General features: G+C 40.0%; 1 protein-coding gene across 1 annotated transcript; it reads left to right on the forward strand.

Annotated features, from left to right (window-relative positions):
• Positions 1-495: 495 nt before the first annotated feature.
• prtfdc1a (phosphoribosyl transferase domain containing 1a) lies at positions 496-11,296 on the forward strand. The gene is made up of 10 exons (XM_071541792.1): positions 496-597; positions 1,123-1,236; positions 2,064-2,170; positions 2,547-2,730; positions 4,874-4,939; positions 7,248-7,265; positions 8,092-8,174; positions 8,923-8,969; positions 9,116-9,192; positions 10,774-11,296. The coding sequence occupies exons 2-10, from the start codon at positions 1,204-1,206 to the stop codon at positions 10,819-10,821; spliced, it is 663 nt and encodes a 220-aa protein (XP_071397893.1). The 5' UTR covers positions 496-597; positions 1,123-1,203; the 3' UTR covers positions 10,822-11,296.
• The last annotated feature ends 812 nt before the right edge of the window (positions 11,297-12,108 follow it).

Raw genomic sequence — 12,108 nt, forward strand, 5'->3', positions numbered from 1 at the left:
TGAATTCTTTCCTTCCCTCCCAGCTTCCTTCCTTCCTGAATTCCTTTCTTCCCTCCCTCCTAACTTCCCTCCCTCCTTCCTTCCTTTCCTCCTAACATCCTTCCTTCTTTCCCCCTTTCTTCCATCCTGCGCTCCTCCCTTTCTTCCTTCCTTCCTTCCTTCCTTCCTGAATTCCTTTCTTCCTTCCCTCCTAACTTCCTTCTTTCCTTCCTTCCTTCCCCTCCCCTCTGATGATGGATTTTGGAAGAAAACTCCTTTGTGCTTTCTCACATTCTGGCTGAATAAAATCCACTGCCTGGGATCTGAACCCAATGGTTTTTTTTGGGGGGGTTTTTTTTACTCTCCCTCAGTCAGGTCTGTGGTGCCTGACTGAGGGAGAGACAACATGGCATCACATGAAGCTGATTATCCCTAATTCAGATGCCTAATTGAGGCATTCCGTATCCATTCATTCTCCACAAGCAACAACCTCGTCCTTTCACACAAATGACTGGAGCGTGATCCCGCAGCACATGTGGCCGGCAGGGACTTCACATTTCCTTCTGAATTATCTCTCTCTTTGTTTGCTGCATTTTCGCTGGAAAAGGGGCTAAAACGGTAAGCGATGTATATTTACATTTACAGTGTTGTTTAGCTTAGTAGTTGTTCACCTGCACAGACAGAATGACTACTAATCTACTCTACGATTTTAATTAATTTAATGTCTCCGATCTAGATTTACCCATTAATTCTGTCTACTTTTTTCTGTCTAACTATTTTATAGCATAGTAACGCTCTTCCCTAATTAAAAAACACTACAATATTCCTATCGTGACTGTGAGTGTGTCTGGGGCTCAATAGTGACAGTAAGCTATCGTACTTTTTCTATGTCCTCTGGTATCTCTATAATATTCCAATTTGTTCTATACTGTATAACTTAACTTACAGTTTTAGTTACCTTATAGTTCTGCTGTGACATTTGTATAGTATTCTTCTAAAGTTTATCATAGGATTACTATCCTTTCTAACGGTTTCAAATGTATAGGCTAGTATATCTCAAGCCTGTTGGCCTTTTGCCTGTAACTACAGAGGATGGGGAAAGCCTCTCTCTATTTATTTTATTTTTTTGTATTTCTATTGTAGTCCACTGAAGTCCATTCCTGTCCCATCCTGAGTCTCTTTCCCTGAGTGAAGACCATTTTCATCTGGACAGCATCACCAGAGATGGAAAACAGAGGGATGAAAGGGGGAATTGTGGTATGTTGAACACAACATCTGGTGCTCTGTTCACTACTTTAGATCATGTCTGTGTATTTTGCAACCCAACCTGCAACATAAGCAGAATAAAGACACTTATCTAAAGATTTATTCAGCTAAACCTGTGTTGTAACAAAACAGAGAAGCCAGTAAAGCATGTCAAAGTTTAACAAAGTCTTAAATAATCTTTATAAAGCTAGTTGGAACATAACAGATTCAGATATTTAAAATAGTGTATGATTTGAATATATATATGTTTGTTTGTTTGTTTTTTGTTCCCTGAATGATTTCCCTCTGTTGTAAATCATGATTTGATTGAATCATCTCTAAAGGTTTTGCTTTACACTCACTTCCAGCTCTATAATGTAATCAGGTTAAAGTCAATAGCAGTCGCCACTTTGAGCTTACAGGTTGCAGGCTGTGAAAAGGGCCATCAATCATCATCGTGTTGCTTCACTTTAACGTTTAGAAATATGTATACTTTACATATAATCTTTATTTCCCAGGAAAATCGACCAAAAACACATCCTAATTTCTAGCTCTGACCTATCTGAGCAGATTATACACTTAGATTGACAGCTGTTTTGAATTCTAGTATTGAAAAATCTCAGCTGTCAAAATGTCTCTCCATGACTTTTCCTAGACCCAGTTTCTGTTTAACCCAGTTGAAAATATGCAAAGAAATAGTAGTCATAAATATATTTCACGCCTTCAGAAATCCATCAGCTCTTCTAGTGTTAAACAGCGTTCTTAATCATTTGGCCGTTCCCTGTCACATATTGCATGAGAAGTCATTTCCTCTCCTAACAGCATGCTCTCCATCCCAGATTAAAGATGACTGGCCAGGATACAGTCTGGACCTGTTCACTTACCCAGAGCACTACCATGAAGATATTGAGAGTGTTTACATTCCACATGGGGTGATCATGGACAGGTAACAGACTACATTATGTGGTTATTATAGGGTAATGGTGAGAAAGAGAAGTCACATTGTATTTGACTTCTCTTTGATGACTATTTTATGTGTAATAAAAAATATTACACAAAATATATTGTGACACACAATTCTGCTGTCTAAATTGATGATAACAAGCTAATTTTATTTTAAAACTCTGACAAAATGAGGTATGGTTGGAATATTATTTGTAAATTTCAGGGTTTTTTCTTACATCACAGCTTACCATTACCATTCGGTTCATTTATCGTGATATTGATTTTCAAACATATCACCCAGCCCTAGGAACACACACAAATGCAGAGTGAGATTTTTTTTTAATTTGCTGGTGATATACTTGTAATTGCTCCTGCAGGATCGAGCGTCTGGCCCGCCACATCATGGATGACATCGGGGACCATGACATTGTGGCGCTGTGTGTCCTGAAGGGCGGCTACAAGTTCTGCTCAGACCTGGTGGAGTTCATCAAGGTCCTCAGCCGCAACTCCAACAAGTACCTGGAGACCCGGGTGGAGTTCATCCGTCTGAAGAGCTACCTGGTAGGAGAACTGCAGCGGACAGCGCACTGATGCACAAAGTAGGCTGTAATGTAAGATGAAAAACTGAAGAAATAAGATGGAATCAAACCTCAAAAGGCCACATTATTATTTTTATCTGAGATGTTCATGCAGATTTTTCTGTGCATATGTATTTTTTGTATTATGATTTCATACATTACAGATTACATTACAGAGATAGAACCCAACATTCCATACCAGGATACAACAAGGAAAGCCAAATAAAATAAAATAAACAGAGAGAGGGGAACAAGAAATTCAGCTGAATAATGATTAGACACAGTTCCTTATATTATGTTATATGAGTGGTGTATATTCCTCAGGATCTAATCGGCAATTCATGACTAAATTTGTTTTTGTATTTCTGTATTGAAGAAAATCAGCAGTTAGATTACAAATTAAAGATGGAAGAAAGATTAAAAAAAAAAAAGGGAAGGAAATGAGAATAAAGAGATACAGCATCAGTGCATATTTATTTACAATTTCACACAGATGGCTCAGAAAAGTAACTAAAAGTTCCTCTACAATACATTTAGGCTTCAGACAGTTCCTCATTTTTTATCTAACCCTGTCCCAGACTGGTAGACAGTCCCAATGTGGCCAGCAGATGTCACTGTTGTTCATGTTTAATAGGGAAATCGATTGTGCAGAGTGAAATACTGAAGAATTAACCTTGGGAGTGATATAACCAGGTTCACACACTGCATGGTTGACTATCAGTTTGTGTTGATGCATCATTACAGGCTCTTGTTTACTTTGTCACTTTGTTCCTTAATGGAGGATCGCTCCACTGCATATAAAATAGTGACTCCTTACTGTGTATCCCTCCCTCTTGTTGGGATAGTGTGTGTTTTGGCACACAGCTTTAGGGTCATCCCAGGACGGTCTCTGTCTGAAACGTCAAGGCCTGTCACACACACACACACACACACACACACACACACACACACACACGCACATGCTGAGGACAGTGTGTGACAGACCTGACAAATGATCCGATTCACATTTCTCTGCATGTGGTCACATTCCTCCTGTCCCTCCACAGCCGAAGGGGGGGACTCACTATTTTTCATTCCAGAATCTAAATTTAAGTAGCTGCAGGACAGGGGAAGGTCTCAGTTGAATTACAGATTGTCTTGTGCCTCAGTGGATCAATTAGACAAGTGTGAAGTCATACTGTAAAATCACATGATTCCTTAACCGGGCAAAAAATAGGATTTTTACTGCCTCATAGCACATAATGACCAGAATATCTCTGCAGGGTCTGTCTGCAGGGAGTTGATAGGGTTGTTGATCAATGCTAACTGGCTGCATGTGAAATACTCAAGTCAGCCTGTTTTGGGTCGATGCATGTAATATATCATCATATCATAACTTGGTTAGAATAACCCAGATAAGCTCACACTCTGATTATGACAAACCCTGTTAAGATACCTGTTTTACTCCTATATTAAACGGGTTTCTGTGGCTTGTAAACATTTTACTTTTGTTTTTTGCAAATTCAGACTCACGCAGCATTATTTGTCAACAAAAAACATGGCGTCGAGCAGCACTAGACACTAAGGACAGTGTGAGCGATGACACTGTTAAGTCGATCTCCCTGGTCATGATGGAGTCATGTGACCTGCCCCCAGGCTCAGGATTTTGTCCATGTCACTGCTTCTCTTATCCCAGTGATGCATCTGTAGCCAACCAATTCTAACTTCAAAGGCAGCGTTCTTCAAGGCTCGGGGCCGAGTTTCTGAGAGGGAAAGAAAGTCCCTGTCTCTGTTTATGTGAAGGCTAATATTGTGGTCTACCTTCATACAGTGTTAGTCGAGGCAGAAGTCCCCCTCCATGCATTTATACTGCATGTATCCAGCTTTAGCGCTGCAGACGATTCTTTCTTGAATGTTATACAGTAGAACCGAGTTAGTATACTGTAACACAAAACTCTAGTGTCCAAGCAAAACTAGATTTTTTCCTTAGGGATGGAGTACAAGTGCAGCAGTAGTTCAGCAACCATACAGTAAAAAGTGGGACTTTTACAATAGCTACATCTGTACTGCAGCTATTTACATCAATGTGAGAGAGCACAATTGCATCACATGAATTATCTCTCCATTTTTGTTATTTCTCTGCCCAGAATGACCAATCGACAGAAGACCTGCACATCATAGGAAGCCGAGATCTGTCTTTCCTGCGGGGAAAGGTGTGTTTAGCTAAGCATGTAAACTTGGTTTTGAACACATTATGGAGGTTGTGTGTGTGTGTGTGTGTGTGTGTGTGTGTGTGTGTGTGTGTGTGTTTGTGTGTGCGTGTGGAGGGGGCATTATCCGTTTCAGTATTTTGAGTCTTTGAGAGAAACTATCCTGGCCTCAAGAGGGAGCCGTCAGTTCAACTGTCAGGAGGTAATCTTCAAAATGACTGGGAGGATGAACACACACACACACACACACACACACACACACACACACACACACACATACTGTACATATAAACACACATATCTTGCTTACTCCCAGAAGTAATCCTCTAATTTTTATGTATCTGTAATCAGAAGACATTCATTTTTTTAGGTAATGTAAAGGAATACAGTTACATTTTTTTGCATTTATAATACATAACGCTATTGCCCAACCCTGCCCATGTACCTAAACACATAGTATATTCTTCCATATACCCAGTTATACATTGGAAGCTCTCTCCTCACAGCCGTCCTCTGTGTGCTCACCTTATGACTGTCACTTTGTTAGCGGTGGTTTGCCCTTCACCAGCGCGGCTGTGAATCAGACATTTAGGGCGATGGAATGCTCCCACAGGGCAAATTTGCTGACTGTTCATCTCTGTAAAGTTCCAGTAGGGAGGAGTGAGGAGTCCACAGAGGACGCAGTTCATTTAATCACCAGGAATTATCTCTCCTTGTGAAATTATTCTCTGAGACTGGCTTTAGACAGTCACACACTCAAACGTGTAAAAAAAAAAAAACCCATCTCCACCACAGAATCAGCATTTAGCTAAGACGCATTTTTGCTCAGGGTAAAAAGGTCAAACAGAATAAAAAAAACAAAAAAAACAATGTTTGCTCAAAAAAGGCCGATAAGCACCTTGCACAGAAAACATGAATCACTCCAGTGTAGATGAGTGTGTATCAGTAAGGTCAGCTCTTATTACTATCCTTCAGCTTGATGGGAATGTTAAACGCAGACCCCCCCACAGAGTCTCACACTTCTCAAAACAGATATTCCCGTGGATTATTAGTCATCGGCTCAGTCTTTGTAGGCTTTAAACAGACACCTTGTTGAGTCACAATTCCAGGTACATTATGGTGTTTTTCTGCTGAATGTGGAGACACTCACAACACAGTTCGGTAGTATTTATAATGTCAGCATAGCAGAAGTAAATGTTGTGTTGGAGTGTGAGGTGGCATGGGGAAGTTCTCCGGTTTCCATGAGTTGAACACCGACCAGCAGCAGCGTTCGTCAGTCGTTGTTGGAAGTTGCAGAGTTTTTAATGCAATTCCTATTAAACAGCGTCTCTCTTTGGATTCATAGTAGGCTACTTATATTTCTTAATCCCAGGTGTCATTATGGTAATCTGAGGAGTTAAAGTCACGCTGAAATGACATCTTTAGCTCGTTCTGAAAACAGAAACTCGTTAGTGGTGACTTCATCATGTACCAGGAGGCGTACATTAAAATTCCAACCAATAAAACCATCACAGATTTTTCAACAGTCCCGCCCGTGCGCCCCTCCCATCAAATAAAACTGTCTTTCTCTCCCTAACTGATCTCCCATTGGTTTATACTTTTGAATGATCTTTCCCCGCATTATGTCCAGCCCCAATATCCTGTTTCAACAGGAAATACATCACATTAAGGAAGTAAGACGCTCTTAAAATGCGGTTTCATTGCGACTTTAAGTTTGAATTTAACACAGCCATGAATATGACATGAGGCAAAAAACTGCTGATGTGACAGTTGTTGCCTGACCGACATTTACTGTGTGCAGCGTGCAGCAAAACAGGTTAGTTATGAGTTTTCTTGTTGTTTCTTTCCACACTTGTCCTCCTCTACTCTCTCTGAGTGTTACGTAACAGTGTTCAGGTGTAGACTGGGAACATTGGCCGGGTGCCTGCATTCTCTCCGATCACTCTCCCCGAACCATAGATACTCTCCACTGGCCTCACAAAGAGCCCATACACCCAGCCAAGGGAACAAGGAGTCACTTGAAACCCGGCAGCGGGGAAAGTGTGTGACGCCTGGACACTTAGAAGTGACTTTTTGCTCACTGTAGACACAAATGTTCATTATTGGGAAGAACATAATGAGATGTCTGTGTTTTCGTTAAGGCACTGAAGATACAGCCGACTGTTGCTATAGATACTGTCTCTAAGAAATGTTTTTTAGAAACAACACTGTTAAAACCTTTATATTACTATGCAAGGACAGTATTGTGATGTTAAAAACTCAAAGATGATGCTTAACAAATGCATTACTGTTTTTTTTACATGTTACCAAGAATGTGCTCATTGTTGAGGTGAGTGTAAACATTATCTTTCTGTATTAATGTATCTTTTATCTGCATTAATTCCATCATTACGTTAAAGCAAATGAAAAGCAAGTATTCCCTTTCAAATTACTAGCTTGTTTGATGCTATTGTTGCCTTGAAATGTTTGCACTCCTCTTTGTCTTGTTGATTGAGAAGCCTTTATGCTTGTAAAGACCACATCTCTTTTGCTGCTGGGCTACAAAAGGACAAAAAGAGCGAGGTCTTTTCCCTTTGAGATCATGTTTCAGCTGTGAAAAGTTTCTGGACTGAAGTCAGCCATGCATAAGCACGATATCACAAAGTGTAAAAATCAACGCTGTGCCAGTATTTATATGTCACCACACCAATCAGAGATAATTTATCACTTTTATATAGTTTTGAACAGCCGCCCCAGAGCCAGATCAGGTCAGTGAGTGCGAAAACAACTCTCCAATCAACACTTGTCAACTCCAAATAATTGCCACTGAAAGATCAACACTTACTTGCACTGGAAAATGTGCTGTGTATATGGAAAAACAACACTTTATATAACAGATTATATAAGTGTGACACTGTGGAATATGCGCTGCGTATGTGCAACACAGCCAGATATTGCACATAATCAATACTAATTGTAGGTGTTTTTAATTTGCTAATAGCGAGGCTAGGGGAAACTATTTTTACTATAATCTGCAGATTAGGCCGTCATTTAGCTGGACTTTATTGTTGATTTGCTATTGTGTTTCTCTCCTCTATGAAAGCATTCAAGCACTCTCTCTCTCTCTCTCTCTCTCTCTCCATCTCTCCCTTTCTTTCGCTCTTCCCTTCCCCAAGGCGATAGTTGACACAGGAAAGACCATGAAGGCCCTTCTGAAGCATGTGGAGACCTTTCAACCCAAGATGGTCAAGGTCGCGGGGTGAGTCAGTTCTCTCAGTCGGCTCTCTCTCTCTCCACCAGGGGAAATGCCAAGTGTGTGACGAACACAAGAAGAAGATATCACTCTTCCACAGTCCCTATCTCGTGTCCGTGGGCAGTTCCTATATGAACTGCGAGACCGCAGAGACCAGATAAGCATCTGCCCCCACACATGGTTCCTGCTGAATGTTTATTTCCTTCTTTATGTGGAACGCTGTTTAAGTGTTAACATGTAGCAGGAGTCAGTTCCCAATGTTAATGATCGGGACAACAATGCAAAAATGTCCATCTTAAGAAGTAATTTAGTCAAATGTTGAGTATTAAAATCTTACTTTTCTTAAAAACACCTGCCTACCAACTGGGCCAGATAATTCCACTTGTTTTCAATGCAGTTTCACTTTTTCCTGAAACAAGGGTTGAATATCTTGAAACAAGGCTGACACTAGTATGAACAAAATATAATTTGGTTCAAGAAAATCCTTGAAACAAAATTATTTACACTGGAAACAAGTGAATGTATCACTCCACTGGCAGATACTTTCACTTGTTTTGATAAAAAATAAGGATTTAAGATTTAAAATTAGGTGAAGTGAAGATGGATATTTTTCCTTTTGCTTTTCCATTTGGAAACCCTCCAAAATGAATGTCTACCATTTGAAAAGCATGGCACCTGCTTTTACAAAATGATTGATAGCACAAAATGAAAACAAATTATGGTACAAGTGGTTGATTTGTGATTTGTGTTTCAGTCTGCTGGTGAAGAGAGTCCCCAACATAGCTGAAAGTCTCACAGACTGTAAGTGCTTCATGTTATAATGTCATCCATCCCACTGTTCCGCTTGGCTGCGAGTATCAAGTAGCACAAATCTGAAAGCATATAGACTGCATTTATGTACTTCATGTTACTCTCTAATATATACATGTCTGTGTTTGCTTCGATAGATGTCGGATTTGAAATCCCCAACCGCTTCGTCGTTGGTTATGCCCTGGACTATAACGAATATTTCCGTGACCTGAATGTAAGTCCTGTCTCTACCTTCGCTGCTGCACTGCACATGACCTTTTGAAGAGCTGTGTGAAAGGGATGAAAGAGACAGGAGGGGAGAGAGTAAACACAGTAAATCAAAGAGACACACTCCTCTCCCTGAAACCGAAACTCACACAACAGGTATCCTCCCATTGGAGGAGACTTTACATGTAGGCAAACCAGCAAATCACTTACCCTGTCTGTCTGTGTGAGGCTGTGGGTGGTTGGTGTGTGTGTGTGTGTGTGTGTGTGTGCGTATGGAGTGGGGAAATGCGTGTAGTGTGTGTAAGGTGTGTGTCTGTCTTCAGTGGTGGAAAAAAGTGTCATATCCTTAAGTAAAAGTAGCAATACCATAATGGAAAAATAATTCATTAAAAGTAAAGGTTCTGCATTCAAAAATTTACTAAATTATAGAAGTATTAGAAGTAAAATGTACTTAAGTATCAAAAGCAAAACTACTCATTCTTTCAGAGTGTTAAATTATGGATGCATTAACCTGTAAGAAGTATTTTAATGTTGTTGGTCTAACTGCTCCATATACTGTTGGGGAGTTTAAACTCTAATAATGCAACATATTTTATGAGCTTATCATATGTTTTGCATGTAAAACCTTAATCTGCAAAGTAACTAGTAACTGCAGCCATCAGACAAAGAGTAAAAAGTACAATATTTCTCTCTGAGATGTAGTGGAGTGAAAGTATAAAGTCTCACAAAATGGAAATACTCAAGTAAAGTGCCAGTACCTCAACATTGTACTTAAGTACTTGAGTAAATGTACTTAGTTACTTTCCACCTCTGTCTGTCTTTGTTGGGCCCATGGCACTGTATTTCAGGCCGGTACTCCTAGCATGTTAGGCTGAAATCAGGAAGTGCATACCTTCATGAACTCTTGCCGTCCTTATATCTGTAAAGTCTTGGCCTGAAGTCTGCCTCTGACTCATGTGAAACACTATGCCCAGACTGACTCCCACAGCTTTGTATGTGTGTGTGTGTGTGTGCGTGTGTGTGTGTGTGTGTGTGTGTGTGTGCATGGGTGTGTAAGCAGCATGTACTGTATGTGTGTTTGCGTGCATCCCGGCGTCTGTCAGCATTTCTTTTTTTTTTGTGGTATTCATTACAGTGAGTTGGAAGGAGGGTGACCGGTGGAATGTAAGGTTAGGATCTGCTTATCTGGCAGAGTCAAAGCTTCCCCTCTTATCTCTCTTTATCCTACAGAAGAAATATGAGTTGACCCCCTGGGGCGCTCAAACTTAGATTAATGAAAATGTCATATCTTTATAGATTAACTTTACAGCTTTCAAAATATTGCAATATTGCCTCAGCCTTCCAAATACGGCATATAGAGTGTATCAGAACATGCTTCCCATCTTCCCATAGTGCAGGATGTTAAAATTATAGGTATCCTATGTAAATATTTTGCCATCATCAAATGCAAAAATATCTAGTCTTTAGACAAGAAGGGTTGAAGCATATTTCAGAGACTTTCTATCAACTTTTGAAAGGGAATCTGGGTGATTTAACACCAGAGTGACTCATAGACATTTCTCTTTCTCCCCCTCTCCACTCCCTCCAGCATATCTGTGTGATCAGCGAGATCGGAAAGGTGAAGTACAAGGTTTGAGCAGACTTGAAGCCTTAAGTTACACACAGTTTTACCTTCGCAGCAGCAAAAACGGTGCCTTCTCACTTCCTTCGAGTGAAAGTTCAGTTCTGTTTGTTTTACTGTACGCTCACTCTGTATGCGCTAAATGCCAAAATGTTCCAAAGTGGATTTTCTCATTTCTCTAACAGTCACTTTTTTTTGCACTACTTCTGTTTACATGAACCAAGTGTGTTGCGCAAAAAGAAAAACAAGTTTGTATATCTGATTTCAATAATTTTTTTCCAAGTGTTATTTTTAATCTAGAGCTTCTTACTCAAAGAACTGTTGGTTTACAAAACTCTGTTTATCTCAAAATGTAAAAAAAAAAAAGTTTGTATCAATATTTTTTTCCCCAAGTGTTTTCTGTCTCACAGTGAGGGACTGTTGCTTTACAAAAGTCTGTTCATCTCAAAGCAACCAACTTAACTTTCTGAATGGATTCATTGAGTATTCATAAAATGTCTTTGAAATAAAAAATAAAAAAATTCAATGTGATACACGCTTTGCCTCATCCTCCTTGTTGTACTGTATGTCAGTGTGATGCAGAAAAACAGGCGGGAACAAAGACATGAACGAATGAAAGAAACAAATGCTGCCCACCAGGTGGAGAAACGGGCGACAGATGGAGAGAGCTTCTGGACGCTGGCATCCCCGCGCCCGGATGACGCCCACTCTGACTCATGGAAAACACACAGTAGGTGCAGCAGGCGGGCCGGACGCCGTCGCCTCAACACCACACTGCGTCTATTTGTCCACAACCTTCACCCAACCACAGGCTTCACCATAAGCTTTGAGAACTAATAGGTACGAGAGTTCAACCGATCTGGGTTTTTGAAGGCTGATATCAACACCAGTATTTTTGTATTGAAGCTGCAGATTGCTGATATTTTGTGACGGTCTTTAAATTTGACCATTTTTGTGCCCCAGAATTACCAAGTATTTAGTGTTTTTATTCTCGTCAGGGTGGGAAAGCCTCTCAAACAACATTGATATGATGGGACACTAAAAATCTCCACTGAAACCCATATTAAAGAAATTATATTAACAGTGTGTCAAAAGCAGAATAGGATATACTTTTCCTTTACTGTACTATTTAGTCTCTAAATTGGTCATCTAAATTTTGGATATGTTGCGTATCATATATTGACATGGAAAATAATGAAAAATTAGCTTTTTGGAACTTTGACCCATCGTGTGTCGTCATTACTCCAGTGTGTACAAACTTTATGTTAACAAATTTATGTAAAACCCATAGCCAAGCTGTCA

This window comes from Centroberyx affinis, unplaced genomic scaffold, assembly GCF_046629955.1.
Source record: "Centroberyx affinis isolate AG114_WGS23_722 - 3 ecotype Tasmania unplaced genomic scaffold, CSIRO-AGI_Caff_v1 ptg003958l_1, whole genome shotgun sequence".
Taxonomy (NCBI): Eukaryota; Metazoa; Chordata; class Actinopteri; order Beryciformes; family Berycidae; genus Centroberyx; species Centroberyx affinis.